This window comes from Anabrus simplex, chromosome 2 (genome assembly GCF_040414725.1).
Source record: "Anabrus simplex isolate iqAnaSimp1 chromosome 2, ASM4041472v1, whole genome shotgun sequence".
Classification (NCBI taxonomy): domain Eukaryota; kingdom Metazoa; phylum Arthropoda; class Insecta; order Orthoptera; family Tettigoniidae; genus Anabrus; species Anabrus simplex.
Genome location: NC_090266.1, coordinates 1161195256 through 1161212000, shown reverse-complemented (window position 1 = coordinate 1161212000; position 16745 = coordinate 1161195256). Strand labels below are relative to the sequence as shown.

At 38.2% G+C, this 16745-nt stretch overlaps 1 protein-coding gene across 1 annotated transcript in view; it reads left to right on the top strand.

Moving 5' to 3' along the window:
- Positions 1 to 16745, top strand: part of SAK (Sak kinase) — a 319404-nt gene that overhangs the window by 261433 nt on the left and 41226 nt on the right. The window contains exon 11 of the mRNA XM_067139778.2: positions 3468 to 3601. Within this exon, the coding sequence (XP_066995879.2) occupies positions 3468 to 3601 (134 nt within the window). The remainder of the gene's footprint in view (positions 1 to 3467; positions 3602 to 16745) is intronic.

The window sequence follows — 16745 nt, the reverse complement described above, 5'->3', positions numbered from 1 at the left end:
TATAAATATCATGTGGCAGGAATTATTTGACAAGAAACCTAACTTGAATCTTTCCCTTTTCTTCCACGCAACACTGTCAGTCTTTGTATTTTCTAAGATATATTTGCACTTTGTTACATACTCAGTTTGAAAATTTGGAAATGGGACTGAGGTGGGAACTTCCACATTATTGCCTAATAATTAGGTCCCGGATGTTTATGACATGTCAGATTTTTTTCCTTAAATTATTTCCATGGAAAATACAAGTTAAGCACGTTTTTATCTACGGTGACTAAAATTGTGCATTTTTCATGGGTCACATAGAGTCATATTTTGGCTTTTTTAATGTTTTTTGTCATTTTCGAGTAATTTTTCTTATGGTCATATTTCCTCATTAATTTTCATATTTTTGTCATGTTTTCTTCTTTTTTCTTCCATTTTCACATACCTGCTTGCAGTTGTTACAGAGACGGATTTTTCACATCTCCTAATTGTTGTCTGTAATTTCGTACAACTATCTTTCTCAGAAATATATGTTTATGTGGATTAGGAGGGTAAGCTATATAGAAAGAGATAGATGAGTAGAAAGTGACAGATGCAAAGGAAGAATAAGGACCGTTGAGGATGCTATTGTCAGGTTTTGTGCCAACGTCAGCCGCTCCAGTAAATAACTTTAGCAGGTTGAATTGTCTTCACAGGGGTGCCAGAGGAGAAGGGGGGTGATAGAAAGTTACAGTGGGCTCAGTTACTGGACAGATTTCGCTGTGTGCGTGTTTGATCATGAATACTCTCAGTTCATTATGCCAAAAACTAACGGTTCGATAAGTGAAAAATTACAAATACTTGTGCAGGAGTTTGGAGATAATCATTTCAGTACAGATGGCACTATTCTGTTCTGTAAGCTGTGCAAAATTAAAATAGAAGCTAAAAAAGCTTTAATTTTGAACAGCACTGCAGTACAGCAAAACATAAAAACAATTTGGCTTGAAATGTTACGTCGCAGAACCGTCAATAGTACCTGTTCCAGAGAATTTCGTCACCGTGTATGACAAGCGAAACTTCAGATTTTAACAAAGATTTATGTACTATGATGATGTCTGCTGATATACCACTGGAGAAAGTTAATAATTAGCACTTCAGCAGTTTTTTGAAGTTATACGAGGGACGTACTATATTGTTTTACACGTTATGTTTTGTACATCCGGTATGGTTCATATTTCACTTCTGAAGGTGGTGACGTGTAACTAGATCCTTGTTCCACCGTTTGATAGCAGCACACGCACAGGGTCCAACGAATGCACTCGTCATAGCCATTTAATAAAAACACTGTCAGCCTAGGAGTAGACAACATGGAAGCAACCGTCAGGGTCAGCGCTATACAACTTGATTCCTATGGAAAGAAGGCATGACCGGTGCAGAAATTCATCGACGCTTAGTGGCAGTCTGTGGAGAACATGCGTCGTCACGGAAAACAGTTTACAACTGGGTGGAAGTTTGGAAAACAGGGCGCACATCGGTTGGACAAGGGAACCAGTTCTGGAAGGAATGTGACAGTGTCAACACCAGCAAACATTGCACGGGTCGAACAGGCCATCCAAGAAAACAAATGCATCACATACACAGAAATGGAGGCAACCACGGGAATTAGCCAAAACACCCTGCAGCGGATCATGCACAGCCACTTACTGTTGGGGAAGGTGTCATCCACATGGGTGCCTAGACTCTTGTCTGCAGACAAAAAGCAGAGGCGTGTGGACATGTGCAGACAACTTTTGCAATGCCATGATGAAGATGCAGCCGACTTAGTGGCTAGGCCTGTGACTGGTGACGAGACATGGCTCCATTACCATGAGCCACAAACGAAACAAGAATCGATGCAATGGAAGCATAAGGGCAGTCCACCGCCAAAGAAATGTCGAACAGTGCCATCAGTTGGCAAGCAAATGACGACAGTGTTCTGGAACACAAAGGGCATCATACTAATTGACTGGCTGGAATTTGGGATCACGATTAACAGTGCAGCATATGTGGCAACCCTTAAGCGCTTATGTCGTGCCATTCAAACTAAGCAGCCAGGAAAATGTTACTACAACTTCCGTATAACAATGCCATAGTTAGAATCTGTTAGCTTGCAAGTAAAGATTTATCTTCCAGACAGCAAAACTGCAGTCTATGTAACTGGATGTTTATCTGATAAGCACATTACAGGTCCTTAGTGCCATCAACCCGGAAATTAAATTAAATAATTCTTCTCACCGTGGAAGCTTCACTTCTAAGATAAGATTACAGACAATCTACTCCAGGGACCTTCGTAAGGTGTAAGGTTTGCTTTTGAGACATGAAAGAGAGAGAATGGTTATCACTGTTGGTCATAGCATATTGTGAGTAATTTTCCCAATACTTATTTTCAAAATTACAGCCTGCTCTTTTAACTAGGCCTGTGAAAATTTCTAAAAAGCATAATTAATTACGTAATAACAACGGAACACATATTAACAGTCTCTCTGACTTGTTTTGACACTTGTTCATTCCTTTCCTATACTTACATTACCTTGTAATAAGATTGTCAATTAAATGATCTTCGGTCAACCAATTACTTAAAAACAAAATATTGCTCTGTGTCAAAAATTATAAAAAGGAACTAACAATATTAGTCTGGACTAATATTTTTAGTTTAAAATGTTCTGTATTGTTCTACGATTTTTGGTTCATACCTTATGTTGCTAACTTGTTCTCTCTCTCTCTCACTCTCTCTCTCTGGGTTTTTTAAATTTTTTTTTTTATGCCATGGTCAGTCTCTCATCCAAGAAACATGTTTGTACCATTAGTGTATTCGATGACTCAATGTATTTGTTGCAAAACGTATTCAGTTCATGTATTTCTTGTGTAGAACCCTATGGTTTGCCCATGTTAAGATGACAAAATTAAATGACAGAACTATTTTGAAATGTCTCAACTGAGCAAAGCCAATTATTAACAAGAAATGACCTACAAAATTTATGAGTACATTATCTGGTAAATTCAAGAGTATTAGATGTGGATTCAGAACATTGTTATAGAATGTCGTCAAATCCAGATGAAGTCAGAATATATATACAGAGCATTGTTAAAAGAAATGTATATTCAGGACATTATGACCTTGATTGATAAAAAGTCATAGTACCTTGGAGTCCCTGAAAGAAATTATAAATACTGTATGTTAGCTGTTACAAACATACCCATGCATTGTCACCTCTAAATAGTTCTTTATCCAATAATTGTGAATTTATATTTTTATGTTAATTAATATTTACATCATTCTAAAACTATGCACCACAAGAGAGGTTAAGACACTTATTAGTTAAACAATAGCCATAAGATTAGGTTTAAATTATGACAGATGAAAAATGAACTTCTGCTTAGTATTGAAGATCTTATGCCATTTCTTTTCTCCTTTTGCAAACCAATTTTACCAGGAAGGCTGATTTTCATTACATTTTTGTTCCCAGGCAGCAAGATTACTAAGACTAATGAAGAAGTGAAATTAACTGATGTTGAAGGCCACTCTGTAATATTACGAGGATCGCAAAAGCCAGACTCCTTGGCAGAGTCGTACAGAGTCATGTGGGAGCATTATCAACAGGTGATGACAAGGGCTGAACATGGCTTCCAAAATATATTCATTATATAATGTCATGCTTGTTTTTATGTGAAGTAACCATGGCTTCTATTTATTAATGTAAAGTGTGAAAATTATATTTGACTTAGATAACATAACTACAGAAAAATCTCAGTATGAGACATTATTTTATGCAGACTCTTTCAAATCTTCCTCATTTAAGTCGTCATTAACTTTGCACCCCATATTCTCTTGGATATAAGCTTATTTTAGAGTTCGTTGCTTATTAAGAATGGAAATAACTACTGTATTTATTTTATTCTTTCTGCACATAAAATTATATTTTTCTGAATTCCTATCTGCCTGCTCCATGTCATTTCAAAATGCCTTCAGTTATCAGTATTAGACTTTGTGTACTGAGATTTTGTAGATTACGCCGGAAATTTGACTCTTTCTATTTTTTTCCCCAAAAACTTTAGATGATTATCAAATTATTATCTCATTGAGAAATAAGGAATTTTATATTTATGGTCATTAAAAAAAAGAAAGTAAACTTGTGTCCTCATCCCAAGGTGGTGCAGTTCTTTTCAGGCACACCCCGAATGGAGGTGGGCTGCATGTACAATTTTAGCCACATACCAGCCCTCCTGCCATTTTTAAATCTCTGGCAGTACCAAGAATCGAACCTGGGCCAATGAGTACGGCAGCTAATTGTGCTAACAATTACACTATGGAGGCAGACTGTGTATGGTTATGCGAAAAGTATCTTGGGGCATGTGAACTTTGCAGGCCACCTAGCTCATAAATTTACGAACACTTTATTCGCGCCTCGGGGAATTCCCGTCAAGGAGTGATAAACCTGTCTTGTCACTATGAAGGAAGGAGGGAGGGGAATCTTTAACTTGCTACTATTTCTGATAGCTTTGTAACTCCTCTCTTCAACTTTCGTACAATTCTGGAATATTAACACAGCAGTTAACTTTATTTATTTTTAATTGATGTCAGTTTTGTAACGGTTAAAGAATTCACAATAGGACACATTTTCAAATTGGAAGTTTGCTTTAATTACGTAGATAGTCAATTTAGTGTAAATTTAGTAAAGAACACTTAACCAAAAGTGGAAAGAAAGAGTCAAACTGTGTTTGTAGTTTTTCTAAACAGATATGCTAGATTTAAGTCTTTCAGTGGTAACCTGCACAATTATAATAATTTTTTCTTGTGGTTTGCTGCCAGATATTCTTAACATCTCTACATATAAAATAAGAGTTTTGTCTGTACATTGCTCAGAATTTAAAAAGGATGGTATTTATGTATCGGTCATGTCCACAGTAACAAGGAAATGCACTTTTTAATTTTCCGTAATTTTTGTCTGTCTGTATGTACAAGGTGTACAACTTTGCTTCCACCATTTTGTCCCCAGCATTGGAGGCTTTAATGAAACAGATTACTTATACATGTATCATTCAAAGTAGTGTCCATCGCTGGCCACGACTTTCTCCCATCTTTCGGGCAGTGTTCGAATCTCGTGTCTAAAAAATTGTTCATCTTTTGAAGCGATCCACGAATCTATCCAATTTGTGACTTCTTCATGGGATCGGAAGTGTCGGTCAGCCAGGCCATGCACCATTGATCGAAACAGGTGATAATCATAGGGAGCAAAGTCTGGAGAATACAGCAGGTGGGGTAGGACGTCCCATTTTAACATTCCCAGGTATGTTTTGACCTCTTTTGCAACGTGGGGTCGAGTGTTGTCGAATGCAATATCACTTTATCGCGCCTCTTGCTGTATTGCGGCCGTTTGTCTTTCAATGCTCTGCTCAAACGCATTAATTGCGTTCAATAACGAGCACCTGTGATTGTTTCACTGGGTTTTAACACCTCATAGTACACGACCCTGAGCTGGTCCTACCAAATGCAGAGCATGGTCTTGGAGCCGTGAATATTCGGTTTTGCTGTCGACGTTGAAGCATGGCCGGGATATCCCCATGATTTTTTGCATTTAGGGTTTTCATAATGAACCCATTTTTCATCCCCGTTCAACGTCTCTTGGTTTCAACTCATACGGGACCCAAGTTCCTTCTTTCTGAATCATGCCCATGGTCTTGAGACGTTTTGAAATGACTTGCTGTGTCACTCCCACTGATCGTGCCAATTCTTCTTGAGTTTGACGCGAGTCTTCACTTAGCAATATCTCCAATTCTGCATCTTCAAAAACTTTCTCTCTTCCACCACTATGCCGGTCTTCGACATTAAAATCACCGTTCTTGAAGCGTTGAAATCACTCACGACACGTTCTTCCACTAATAGCGTCCTCACCATACGTACGTGAGAGCATTCGATGAGACTCAGCCGCTGTTTTCTTCATATTGAAACAAACCAGTAACACCTCCCACAAATGCCGATAATTTGGCTCGTACACTGCCATGCTCAATCGAGAACAATTTTATGATTCAGACACACATCAACTAAGTTTGAATGGGGTTATGTTGACCGAGGTCCAAGCTAACTGCCTGATGTCTGCGATCTGTTTCGTTCAACCGCTATGAACCGTTGTCGCCATCCATCGGCAAACAGCGGAAGCAAAGTTGTACACCTTGTATGTATGTATGTATGTATGTACACGCATCACGAGAAAACGGCTGAAGAGAATTTAATGAAAATTGGTATGCAATGTCAGGGAATAAGTCACTACAATCTAGGCTATAAATAATTTTATTCACGCTAAGAGAAATGGTAATTTAGGGGAAGGTCTAAAATTTAATTTTCAAATATTTATATTATTAGAAGTCCTATCTTAATGAAAATCGGTATTCAGAGTTGGGGAATAAGTCGATACAACCTAGGCCATACATAATTTTATTCACGCTGAGTGAAATGGTAGTTTAGGGGAAGGCCTAAAATTGAATTCTCAAATATTTGTTATTAGTGGCCCTATTGATAAATACTACATAGTATCTCATGTCTGCAAAATTTTAACACTTATTATTTACAGAAGAATGGAAAAACAAGTGGAAGCTGAGTTGGGAGAAGATCAATTTGGCTTCAGAAGAAATGTAGGAACACGTGAAGCAATCCTGACTTTACGTCTGATCTTAGAGGATCGAATCAAGAAGGACAAGCCCACATATATGTCATTCGTAGATCTAGAAAAGGCATTCGATAATGTTGATTGGACCAAGCTATTTATGATTTTGAAGATGATAGGGATCAGATACCGAGAACGAAGAATTATCTACAATCTGTATAAAAATCAGTCTGCAGTGATAAGAATCAAGGGCTTTGAAAAAGAAGCAGCAATCCAGAAAGGAGTGAGGCAAGGCTGCAGTTTGTCCCCTCTCCTTTTCAATGTTTACATAGAACAGGCAGTAAAGGAAATCAAAGAGAAATTTGGAAAGGGAATCACAGTCCAAGGAGAGGAAATCAAAACCTTGAGATTTGCCGATGATATTGTTATTTTATCTGAGACTGCAGAAGATCTCGAAGTTGCTGAATGGTATGGATGAAGTCTTGGGTAAGGAGTACAAGATGAAAATAAATAAGTCCAAAACAAAAGTAATGGAGTGCAGTCGAACGAAGGCAGGTGATGCAGGAAATATTAGATTAGGAAATGAAGCCTTAAAGGAAGTAGATGAATATTGTTACTTGGGTAGTAAAATAACTAACGATGGCAGAAGTAAGGAGGACATAAAATGCAGACTAGCACAAGCAAGGAAGAGCTTTCTTAAGAAAAGAAATTTACTCACTTCAAACATTGATTTTGGAATTAGAAAGATGTTTTTGAAGACTTTCGTGTGGAGCGTGGCATTGTATGGAAGTGAAACATGGACGATAACTAGCTCAGAAAGAAAGAGAATAGAAGCTTTTGAAATGTGGTGTTACAGAAGAATGCTGAAGGTGAGATGGATAGATCGAATCACGAATGAAGAGATACTGAATCGAATTGGTGAGAGGAGATCGATTTGGCTAAATTTGACGAGAAGAAGAGATAGAATGATAGGACACATCTTAAGACACCCAGGACTTGTTCAGTTGGTTTTGGAAGGAAGTGTAGGTGCTAAGAACAGTAGGGGTAGACTAAGGTATGAATATGACAAGCAGATTAGAGCAGATGTAGGATGCAATAGTTACGTAGAAATGAAAAGGTTAGCACAGGGTAGGGTGGCATGGAGAGCTGCACCAAACCAGTCTATGGACTGATGACTCAAACAACACAACAACTAAAGTTATATAGTATTATATTTCCGATCATTATACATTTTTACCATACTGGCTATGATAACAGAGATATTCATGAATTTTGATTTTTGTTGTGTTAGTGCATATCAGCGCCGAGTCACGAGAACATGGGTGAACAGTATTCAATGAAAATTGGTATGTAAAGTCGGGGAATAAGAAACTACAGTCTACGCTATAAGTAATTTTATAAGACGCCCTAATATCACAGAGCCGAAAGAAAACTATATGTGAAGGTGCACAATATAGATAGCGCATAAAATTGATCAACCATAACATTACATTGACCATTGTTTATTGTGATTCGCTTTGTATCTTCTGTTGCCACTCATCTCCGATAGATGGGATTACTGCTGCCTCTGTGGATCCGTGGTAGAGTGTCGGTCTCCGGATCCCAAGATAGCGGGTTCAAACCCGGCAGAGGTAGTCGGATTTTTGAAGGGCGGAAAAAGTCCATTCGACACTCCATGTCGTACGATGTCGGCATGTAAAAGAACTCTGGTGATACATTTGGTATTTACCCGACAAAATTAATTAAATCTCAGCCATAGACGCCCAAGAGAGATCCGGTTTACTCTAGGTCCGCTAGATGGCAGACGGAGTAAACCGGAACGTCGAAATTGACGAGCAGACAGCCAGATGGCGTCAAATCGAAATGTCTGCAAACGGTAGCTGAGGCCATACAATTATTATTATTATTATTACTGCTACATACCGAGTATTTTTTAAATTTGCTTTACGTCGCACTGACACAGATAGGTCTTATGTCGATGATGGGATAGGAAAGGTCAAGGAGTGGGAAGGGAGCAGCCGTGGCCTTAATTAAAGTACAGCCCCAGCATTTTGCTAGTGTGAAAATGGGAAACCACGGCAAACCATCTTCAGGGCTGCCGACAGTGCGGTTCGAACCCACTGTCTCCCAAATGCAGTCTCATAGCTGCGCGTTTTTCTTTAGCATCCCATTCCTCTGGTTCATAAATTTTCTGGTACTACTGGTACGTACACACTGGTTCATCATAGTATTCCAGCTATTCAATCTGTACTATGGCACCGATTGGAATGAGCAGTGTGCACACTAACGTGAATAATGGCAGAGGAGTATTGACGGCTGTTTTCAGCCTGGTCATTCCAGCACTGGGACTTTGGACTGTTAGATCGGCACTGTAATACTGTTCGTTAAAAGTGAGTATTTTATATGATAACATTGCTTTTAATCGCTACATTCCTACTGACGTTTTTGTAATGACCTATGTTGACTTCAGTAGGAAAACCACACAGACAGTCTTTCTGAGAATCCCGTAGCAAAGCACGGGTACATCAGCTAGTTTATGATAATTCGAGCATTCTCTCGCTATGTAATATCCCCAAATAGGAGGTTCCTTGTTTCTATATAAATTTCAACCAAAACAGAGTATAATGTATTAATGTTTCAAGGTAATCCATACAATTATATAAAACAGATGAATTGCAATGTAAACAGTAAGCATAGAACATCAAAATTTCATTACTCTTAATTCATTGCTATATGTGGTTGAAGTTTGTCAAAGGATAAATCTCGATTTTTTTCTAGAGTGCTCGCATTTCTTTGGGTATTGGTTGAAAAATTTTGCCTCCTTTATTATGAAACTATCAAAAGTATGAAACTTGTTTCTTGATTACTTTGATTTTATTTAACCTTTGGCCCAAATAGTGCTTTTCGGTATTGCTTTACATAATACAGCCAAAACTGGTTAGGATGTTTTTGTGGAGACTGAAAAAAAAGTAACGTCATAAAGAGGGAACGTGCTAAAAAATGAAAAAAACAATTTCGATGTTAAATTTAAGGTTAGGTTTCAACGTGAAAATAATTACGATGAAAATAAAGAAACAAGTGTTTACAATATTATAATTAATGAAATATATAAATAAATAATACATTTTAAGAACACCAACATAGTAAAACTTCAAGGAAAACCGTTCTTAGAAACGCGAACTATACACATCGCTTACAATTATTATGTTTTAAGTTGTCACAGGAAAATCCAACATCTGGATGTTGCACATATTTCACATGTGGCTTAGCATCCACTTTCTCAATAAACTTTAATTTTTCATCATCTATAAACTGTCTAGCTTTCTTCTTCTCCATAACTGAATGTCCTGTGAAACACTATGCATTACAAGTACAGTAGGCCTAATTTATGTACGTTGTTACATGTATAAGTACATTAGGCCTAATTTACGTACACAAGTCACTCAGGCTTCTTTCAGACTGCATGGGAGTAAAACACACCCGCTTTCACACTGACACACAAAGGGTCGAGTGGTGCAAAACTTCCCGCGCTTTCCAGCGGATCCTTTTCAACATCTTTTCAGTGCGGGTAATAAGTGTGAACCATCATAGTCTTCATTTACCTTGTACACTTAAGAAAATACAAAAAATTGTTCACGCATGCTGTGTCCTTCACATTTCCTTTAGAGAAGGAGATAGGTACAATTTTGGGGATACTCTCTCAATAACGGGTCTAAATGCTATCACGCTTTTCCAAACACGAGACTACTGGTATTTCCGACATTAAAGTTTTTAAGTTCTCAGTGTCTATTTCGGGTTCTATAACAAATGCTGTAAATCACACAGGAAAAGAAAAAAGCACACGAATAACTTTTAAATTGAAAATGAGAAATAAATATATCAAATGGATGAGAGTGGGCCTACTTTTATCGCCTAAATCCATTTCTGTTTTCTTATAGGTACACTATCGGTTTCTGATACAGGTCACAGTACTGATGTCGCAAGCATGGTTGAATCACTGTGTGTGATGACATGCATAAAAACTAATATCCAATAACAAGTAACTGTGGGTATGGGACCGCGACTCACCACGGACTGCCCACTCAAACATTTCTCCCGTGCGCTGTTACTCTCTGTTTCCGCATCATTTGAACAATTGGTTCTTAGTTCAGGCCTAGGTAGACCGGCGGCTAAGCTCGGAAGCAGGTGAAACCCGCGCCGTCTGAAAGAGACCTCACAAACGTAAAATTAAGCACCAACATGTCAGACGCAAAGAGAATAAGAATGGCTTGGAATTGATGCTCCCTGCAGCTGTAGGCCAATGTGCAACCGTGCTCTGGCGCCGTGAAATTAAGTTTTCTACCAAATCCTTACCTAGGCCAGTTGTCGCTGGCCTGTTGTGTGTGCAACGCGGCCAGGAACGTTCATTTAAATTTCTTACGGTGGGACTTACGAACGTTCTGGAGAGTGACGTAAATGTGCTATCCAGGTTTCTTTAGTGTGTATTTAATGCTTGTTGTTTTGAGGGGCCTAACATCGAAGGTCATCGGCCCCGTTTATTTAAGAATACGTCCTGGGACTTAGGAATAATGGCGTAATAACCAGGGAAATGCGCTAGAGAGGGACGTCTTAATCAGTTTCGACTGTAGTTGTGTAACATTTGTCGGTGAGTAGAAAGTTTACAGATGACATTCCTTGAACTGGCAAATCATTCTGTAATCTCTGGTGGTATGATATTTTGAAAAATTTTGAAAAACATCTCTTTTTAGAACCAATAATTTTACAAAATTGCATTGCATAATATGTTAGAGGGAACTCACAAAAATCATTCCTTGCACTGGGAAACCATTCTGTAGTTCCTGGCAGTATGATATTCCTATAAAATTTTTTAAAAAAATTTCTTTTGAAACCATAATTTTACAAAATTACATTGCATAATATGTTAGAGAGAACTTACAAAACTCCTTGCATTGGCAAACCATTCAGTAGTCCCTGATGGTATGATATTTCTATATTTTGAAAAAATTTGAAATTTTGAAAAATCTCATTTTAGAATCAATAATTTTACAAAATTGCATTTCATAATATGTTAGAGAGAACTTACAAAAGTCACTCCTTGCACTGGCAAACCATTCTATAGTACCTGGTGATATGACAATTCCTACGCTAGTTTTGAAAGACACTTTCTTTAGAAACAATCATTTTATGCAATTACAAGTTCAGATAGTTCCAAATACTATCAAGTGATGTCAGTGATTTACTGTGGAAGTGCGACATCCGCAGAGAGTGGAAGTATCCACTCACAATGATACGATTCTGGTGGAGCAAGGCACCTAGCGTGCTGTGCATAATTGCAACCACAGCAGCAAAAGAGTTCATTTCAAGAGATTATTCAATTGTATCATTTATTTATAATGACAGGCCTACCCTGTTAATATTTATTACAATGAAAATCCACGGCCTGTTTCCACTCATTCGACCGGGTCAGGAATGGAATGAATGAAGCTCCCATCTAGCGGCGAGGATAGGAATTGTGCTGGCCGCCGAAGCCTGTTGCACTCCTCTGGGACAATGACTAATGACTGACAGATGAAATGAAATGAAATGATATTGGAGAGTGTTGCCAGAATGAAAGATGACAGGGAAAACCGGAGTACCCGAAGAAAAACCTGTCCCGCCTCCACTTTGTCCAGCACAAATCTCACATTGTGTGACTGGGATTTGAACCACGGAACCCAGTAGTGAGAGGCTGCCGTCTGAGCCATGGAGGCTAATATTTTTAGTTTAAAATGTTCTGTATTGTTCTACGATTTTTGGTTCATACCTTATGTTGCTAACTTGTTCTTCATTTATTATAATATGTAAGTTAATTCTTGAGTCTTCATGCGGTGTCACAAAAGAGAATATACCGAATTAACAGTCTGCTGCTTAGAGGGGAAACACCAAAGGATAGGCGTGGGTTCCATCCAAGTACCCTTAAAACACCATTGGAAGTGGAGCAACTCATACACAATCACATTGAAACATTTCCGGTAAAATCAACTCACTATTCTGGTTCTGAGATAAAATATTTGGATGCTAGGTTAGATGTGAAGCAGATGTACCATCTTTTCAGAGAGAAACATCCAAACTTGAACGTGAAATATAAATTCTACCTCAAATATTATAATGAAAACTTCGCTCTCCGCTTTGGAAGGCCACAGATAGACGTATGTAGTACATGTGAAGAGCTACAGGTAAAAATGAAATCTCCACACTTGGCTGAGAAAGTGAAGCGCGCAGCCGCCTCCGAGTTAGCCATTCATAAACGTCGAAGTGCCAAGTTTTATAGAGCTTTAAAGAAAACACAGGAAGCTTGCAAAATGAACGCTCATATTGGTGGGCTTGTTTTTGATTTCATGCAGAACTTACCGCTCCCGCATCTTCCAGTGCAGGAGATTTTCTATCTGCGTCAGCTATGGGTTTATTGCTTCTGTGTGCATGATTTGAAATCCGAAACCAGTTTCCTCTTCTTATACCACGAAGGCATTGCAAGAAAAAGGTGCGAATGAGGTTTGTTCTTTTCTAATGCACTACATTAATGCTTACTTGACTCCAGAAATCACGGAACTTCATCTTTACTCAGACGGTTGCGTAGCTCAAAATAAGAACCACGCTGTCATTCGCATGTGCCTGAGTTTAACACAGTCTGGAAGATTTAAGGGTATAATTCACCGGTATCCAGTGAGAGGCCATTCCTTCCTCCCTTGTGATAGGGATTTTGGAATCTTCAGGAGAAAAATCAAGAAGACTGATAGGATATATACCCCACAAGAATACTGTTGTCTGCTGGCAAACAGTAAATCAAATGTACTTGTGCACATGGTGGAATCGTCTGAAATCCTAAATTTCAGTGCCTGGTGGCCTTCCTTCTACAAGAAAACCTGCATCGCTAATGAAACTCAAACTGCTCCTCGTTGTGAAAAGGTCACCTTGGCCCCCATGTCATTCAAGGAATTCAGGTATTCAGTTGAGAAACCAGGTGTTATAGAAGCATATCCATTCATTGACGGACTTGTTAAATACACATTTCCCGTTGCGAAACCCCACGTATATGATACCTTCAGCATGAATATTCCTCAGGCTTATGTTTTGGAGAAAGTCCCCATTAACAAGAAAAAGATTGTGGATATCCAAAAATTGTACAAGTATGTTGAAGTTGATGAGGAAGCCGTTTCGTTTTATAAGGACATATTGGTGTGGCCAACAGCGGAACACGATAATGATGAATAAAGTGTTTAACACATATCACAGCGTCATCATCAGAAGGTTATTAGGCAATTACCTACCTAAGCATTACAAACTGTAACTTCCTTTCTGAACGTTTTGGTTCTATTTGAACACTACTGTATTACTAGCATTGAAAATATAGTAATATGCTATAATGGTAAAAATAAATCTGTATATTTGTCATAAAAGTGAACTAACTACTGTTTAAAGATCTGATTCATTGTTAAAGGGAACTAAGTCATAAATTTCTTTTTCTATTTTCTCACTTTTTAAAAGGATAAATCTGTTCAAATAGACTTCTCTAGAACAGCATTATTGCAGGCAATGATACTCACACGTGACAGCAACTATGCTTTACAAATAAGCGAGAGAAACAGTTTTTGTCAATTATCTCAATTCTTACAAAAATGACTTAGTGCCTTCTAACAATGACCGATTCAATTATAATAATGGTGGTAAATAATACTGTACTATGATAGAAACAGTGAGAATTTTTTAATATTTGGGTAGCATGATGTCACAAGATGGAAATTTGGATGGAAAAATTGATTTAAGAATACAGCAGTCTGCAAGTTTCTACCAATGTGTGAGAGACATTGTATGGAACAAAGATGTGCCAATAAAGTGCAAGAAGTTTCTCGTTATATTATAAACCTATACTGACCTATGCTTCAACAGCCTGGACATTGACTAAGCGGAGCCAAAGTAAGATACAAGCAGCTGAAATGAGGTTCTTGAGGAGCATACAGGGAAAGACAAGACAAGATAGAATACAAAATGAGGAAATAAGGAGAAGCGTGGGAGTGTGTAAACTTCAAGAAGAGACTGATATAGCAAAGCTAAAATGGTTTGGACACATGACGAGAATGCCAGGAGAAAGAATACCAGAGAGAACATTCATGGATACAGAGATTGCAAAAAGGCCTAGGGGACAGCCTAGAATGAGATGTAGGAGTTCTGTTGTGGACTGTATTGCAAATAGAGGAGTCCCACTAGCAAGAAAGTACTAGAAGAGGAATGGTGGAAAGATCGAATAAGGTGGAGGGCTTTGGTACACTACCCTACCCAGAGAGAATCTAAAAAGGGAATGGTTGAAGAAGAAGACTATGATAGATGAGAAGTTAAATCAAATTTCTATAGCTGCCGATTCAACAGGGTACGGGGACTTATACTTGGCTTACCTAGCCGTCGATTTGATGGTGTGATGCAAATAGTTCATTGTAAAATTCAACAGATGGTGCTACAAGACTTCTTCATGCTTGAAGCAAATCTATTCCAGTTCTATTCATGTTTTGTTTTGGAGAATATCCATTATGTTTGAAGATCCAATGCAACTACTATACCCACTTTAATTCGATCAGAAAATGGCCAGGTGGGAAGCTATAACCGAGTGAGAGGTTGTTGAATAGTGTCTGTGAAGAAGTCTATAATGCCACTGGAAATTCATCTAGTGATTGTAGCAATGTGGATACTTCGTCTGTTCATAGTGATGCAAGCAAAAGAAGTGGGAGTGATGAAGCAAATGTAAATACTGTGAATGGTGTTGTCCTGAGAAATCGAAACAAAAAGGAGAAAGTAGACAAGTGGAAATGGGAAACTTGTTGTCTGTTAACCGATATTTCATGAAAAGTGGAAGTTTCCAGAATTCCCAGGGCAAATTCCATTTTTTATAACATAGATCTGACACACACACACACACACACACCACACACACACACACACACACACACAAAAAAAATGTTCTAGGTAAGTTTATCGATGAAGGCTTCTGGCAAAGTATGAGCAGTTAGACTAGCAATTGTTTGAACTTTGGCTAGGGCTCACTTTCTTAGGCAAATTCCTACTTACCCAATGAAACAAAACCCTTCCAGCCAGTATCAAGTGTGTGCAGCAAAGAAGAAGATCCATGCAAGCAGATGTATGTGTGAATTCTGCGAGGTAGCTATTCATGTGCCAGAATGCTTCAAGATATACCTCTTCTTTTTCTTAATTCTCAATCCTAAGATTTGTTGGCAGCAATTCATTCCTCCATTCCTCTCTGTTCTCTGTTAGTTTCTTCATTTCCTCATATGAACCTGCTCCTACATCTTCTCTGATCTGTCTAGAGTATTGCAGTCTAGGTTGATCTTCCTCTTCCTCTCTTGCCTTGAATTATTCCTTCCATTACATTAACTATAAAACTATTGTGCCTGTAGAGATAGCCAATTAATTGATCCCTTTTTTTTCCATACTGTTAGTAGTAGAGACCTTTTTTAAACTTATTCTTCTAAGAATTTCTTCATTTGTGAGCTTTACTGTTCACAAGATCTTTTCTGTCCTCCAGCACCACATCTCAAATGCTTCCAGATATATCTTATCGCATGCACCAATAGTCCACATTTCTGATCCATACAAGGCCACACTCCATATATAGCACTTAAATTTATTTATTTTATTTTTTTCTAATTTTTTTTTTTTACTCCGCATTTAGATTCCTTGATGTAAGCAACACCCTTTTCCTGTAATTGGCTACCATTGCCTCTGCAATTCTGCCCTTCATGTCGGCTGCACTTTTGCCGTCTGAAGTTATTTTACTTCCATTACGGCCATTGAATATTTTGAATTGATTTTCAATCAATTCACAAGCTGTTTCTGTGTTTCCTTTCTCCATCCTTTCCTGTATTTCTTTGCAATGTCTCATGTATGTATGTATGTATGTATGTATGTATGTATGTATGTATGTATGTATGTCCAACCCTTGTCCTGTTTCTCGATGGGGTTGGGTATGAAGTGAAATGAATCTTCATAGCAAGTTTTTATGACTGGATGCCCTTGTTGACGTCAACCTCATCAGAGGAGTTACTGAGATGAAATGAATGCTTTGATACATGATAGTAGGAAGGAAGAGGGTGAAAC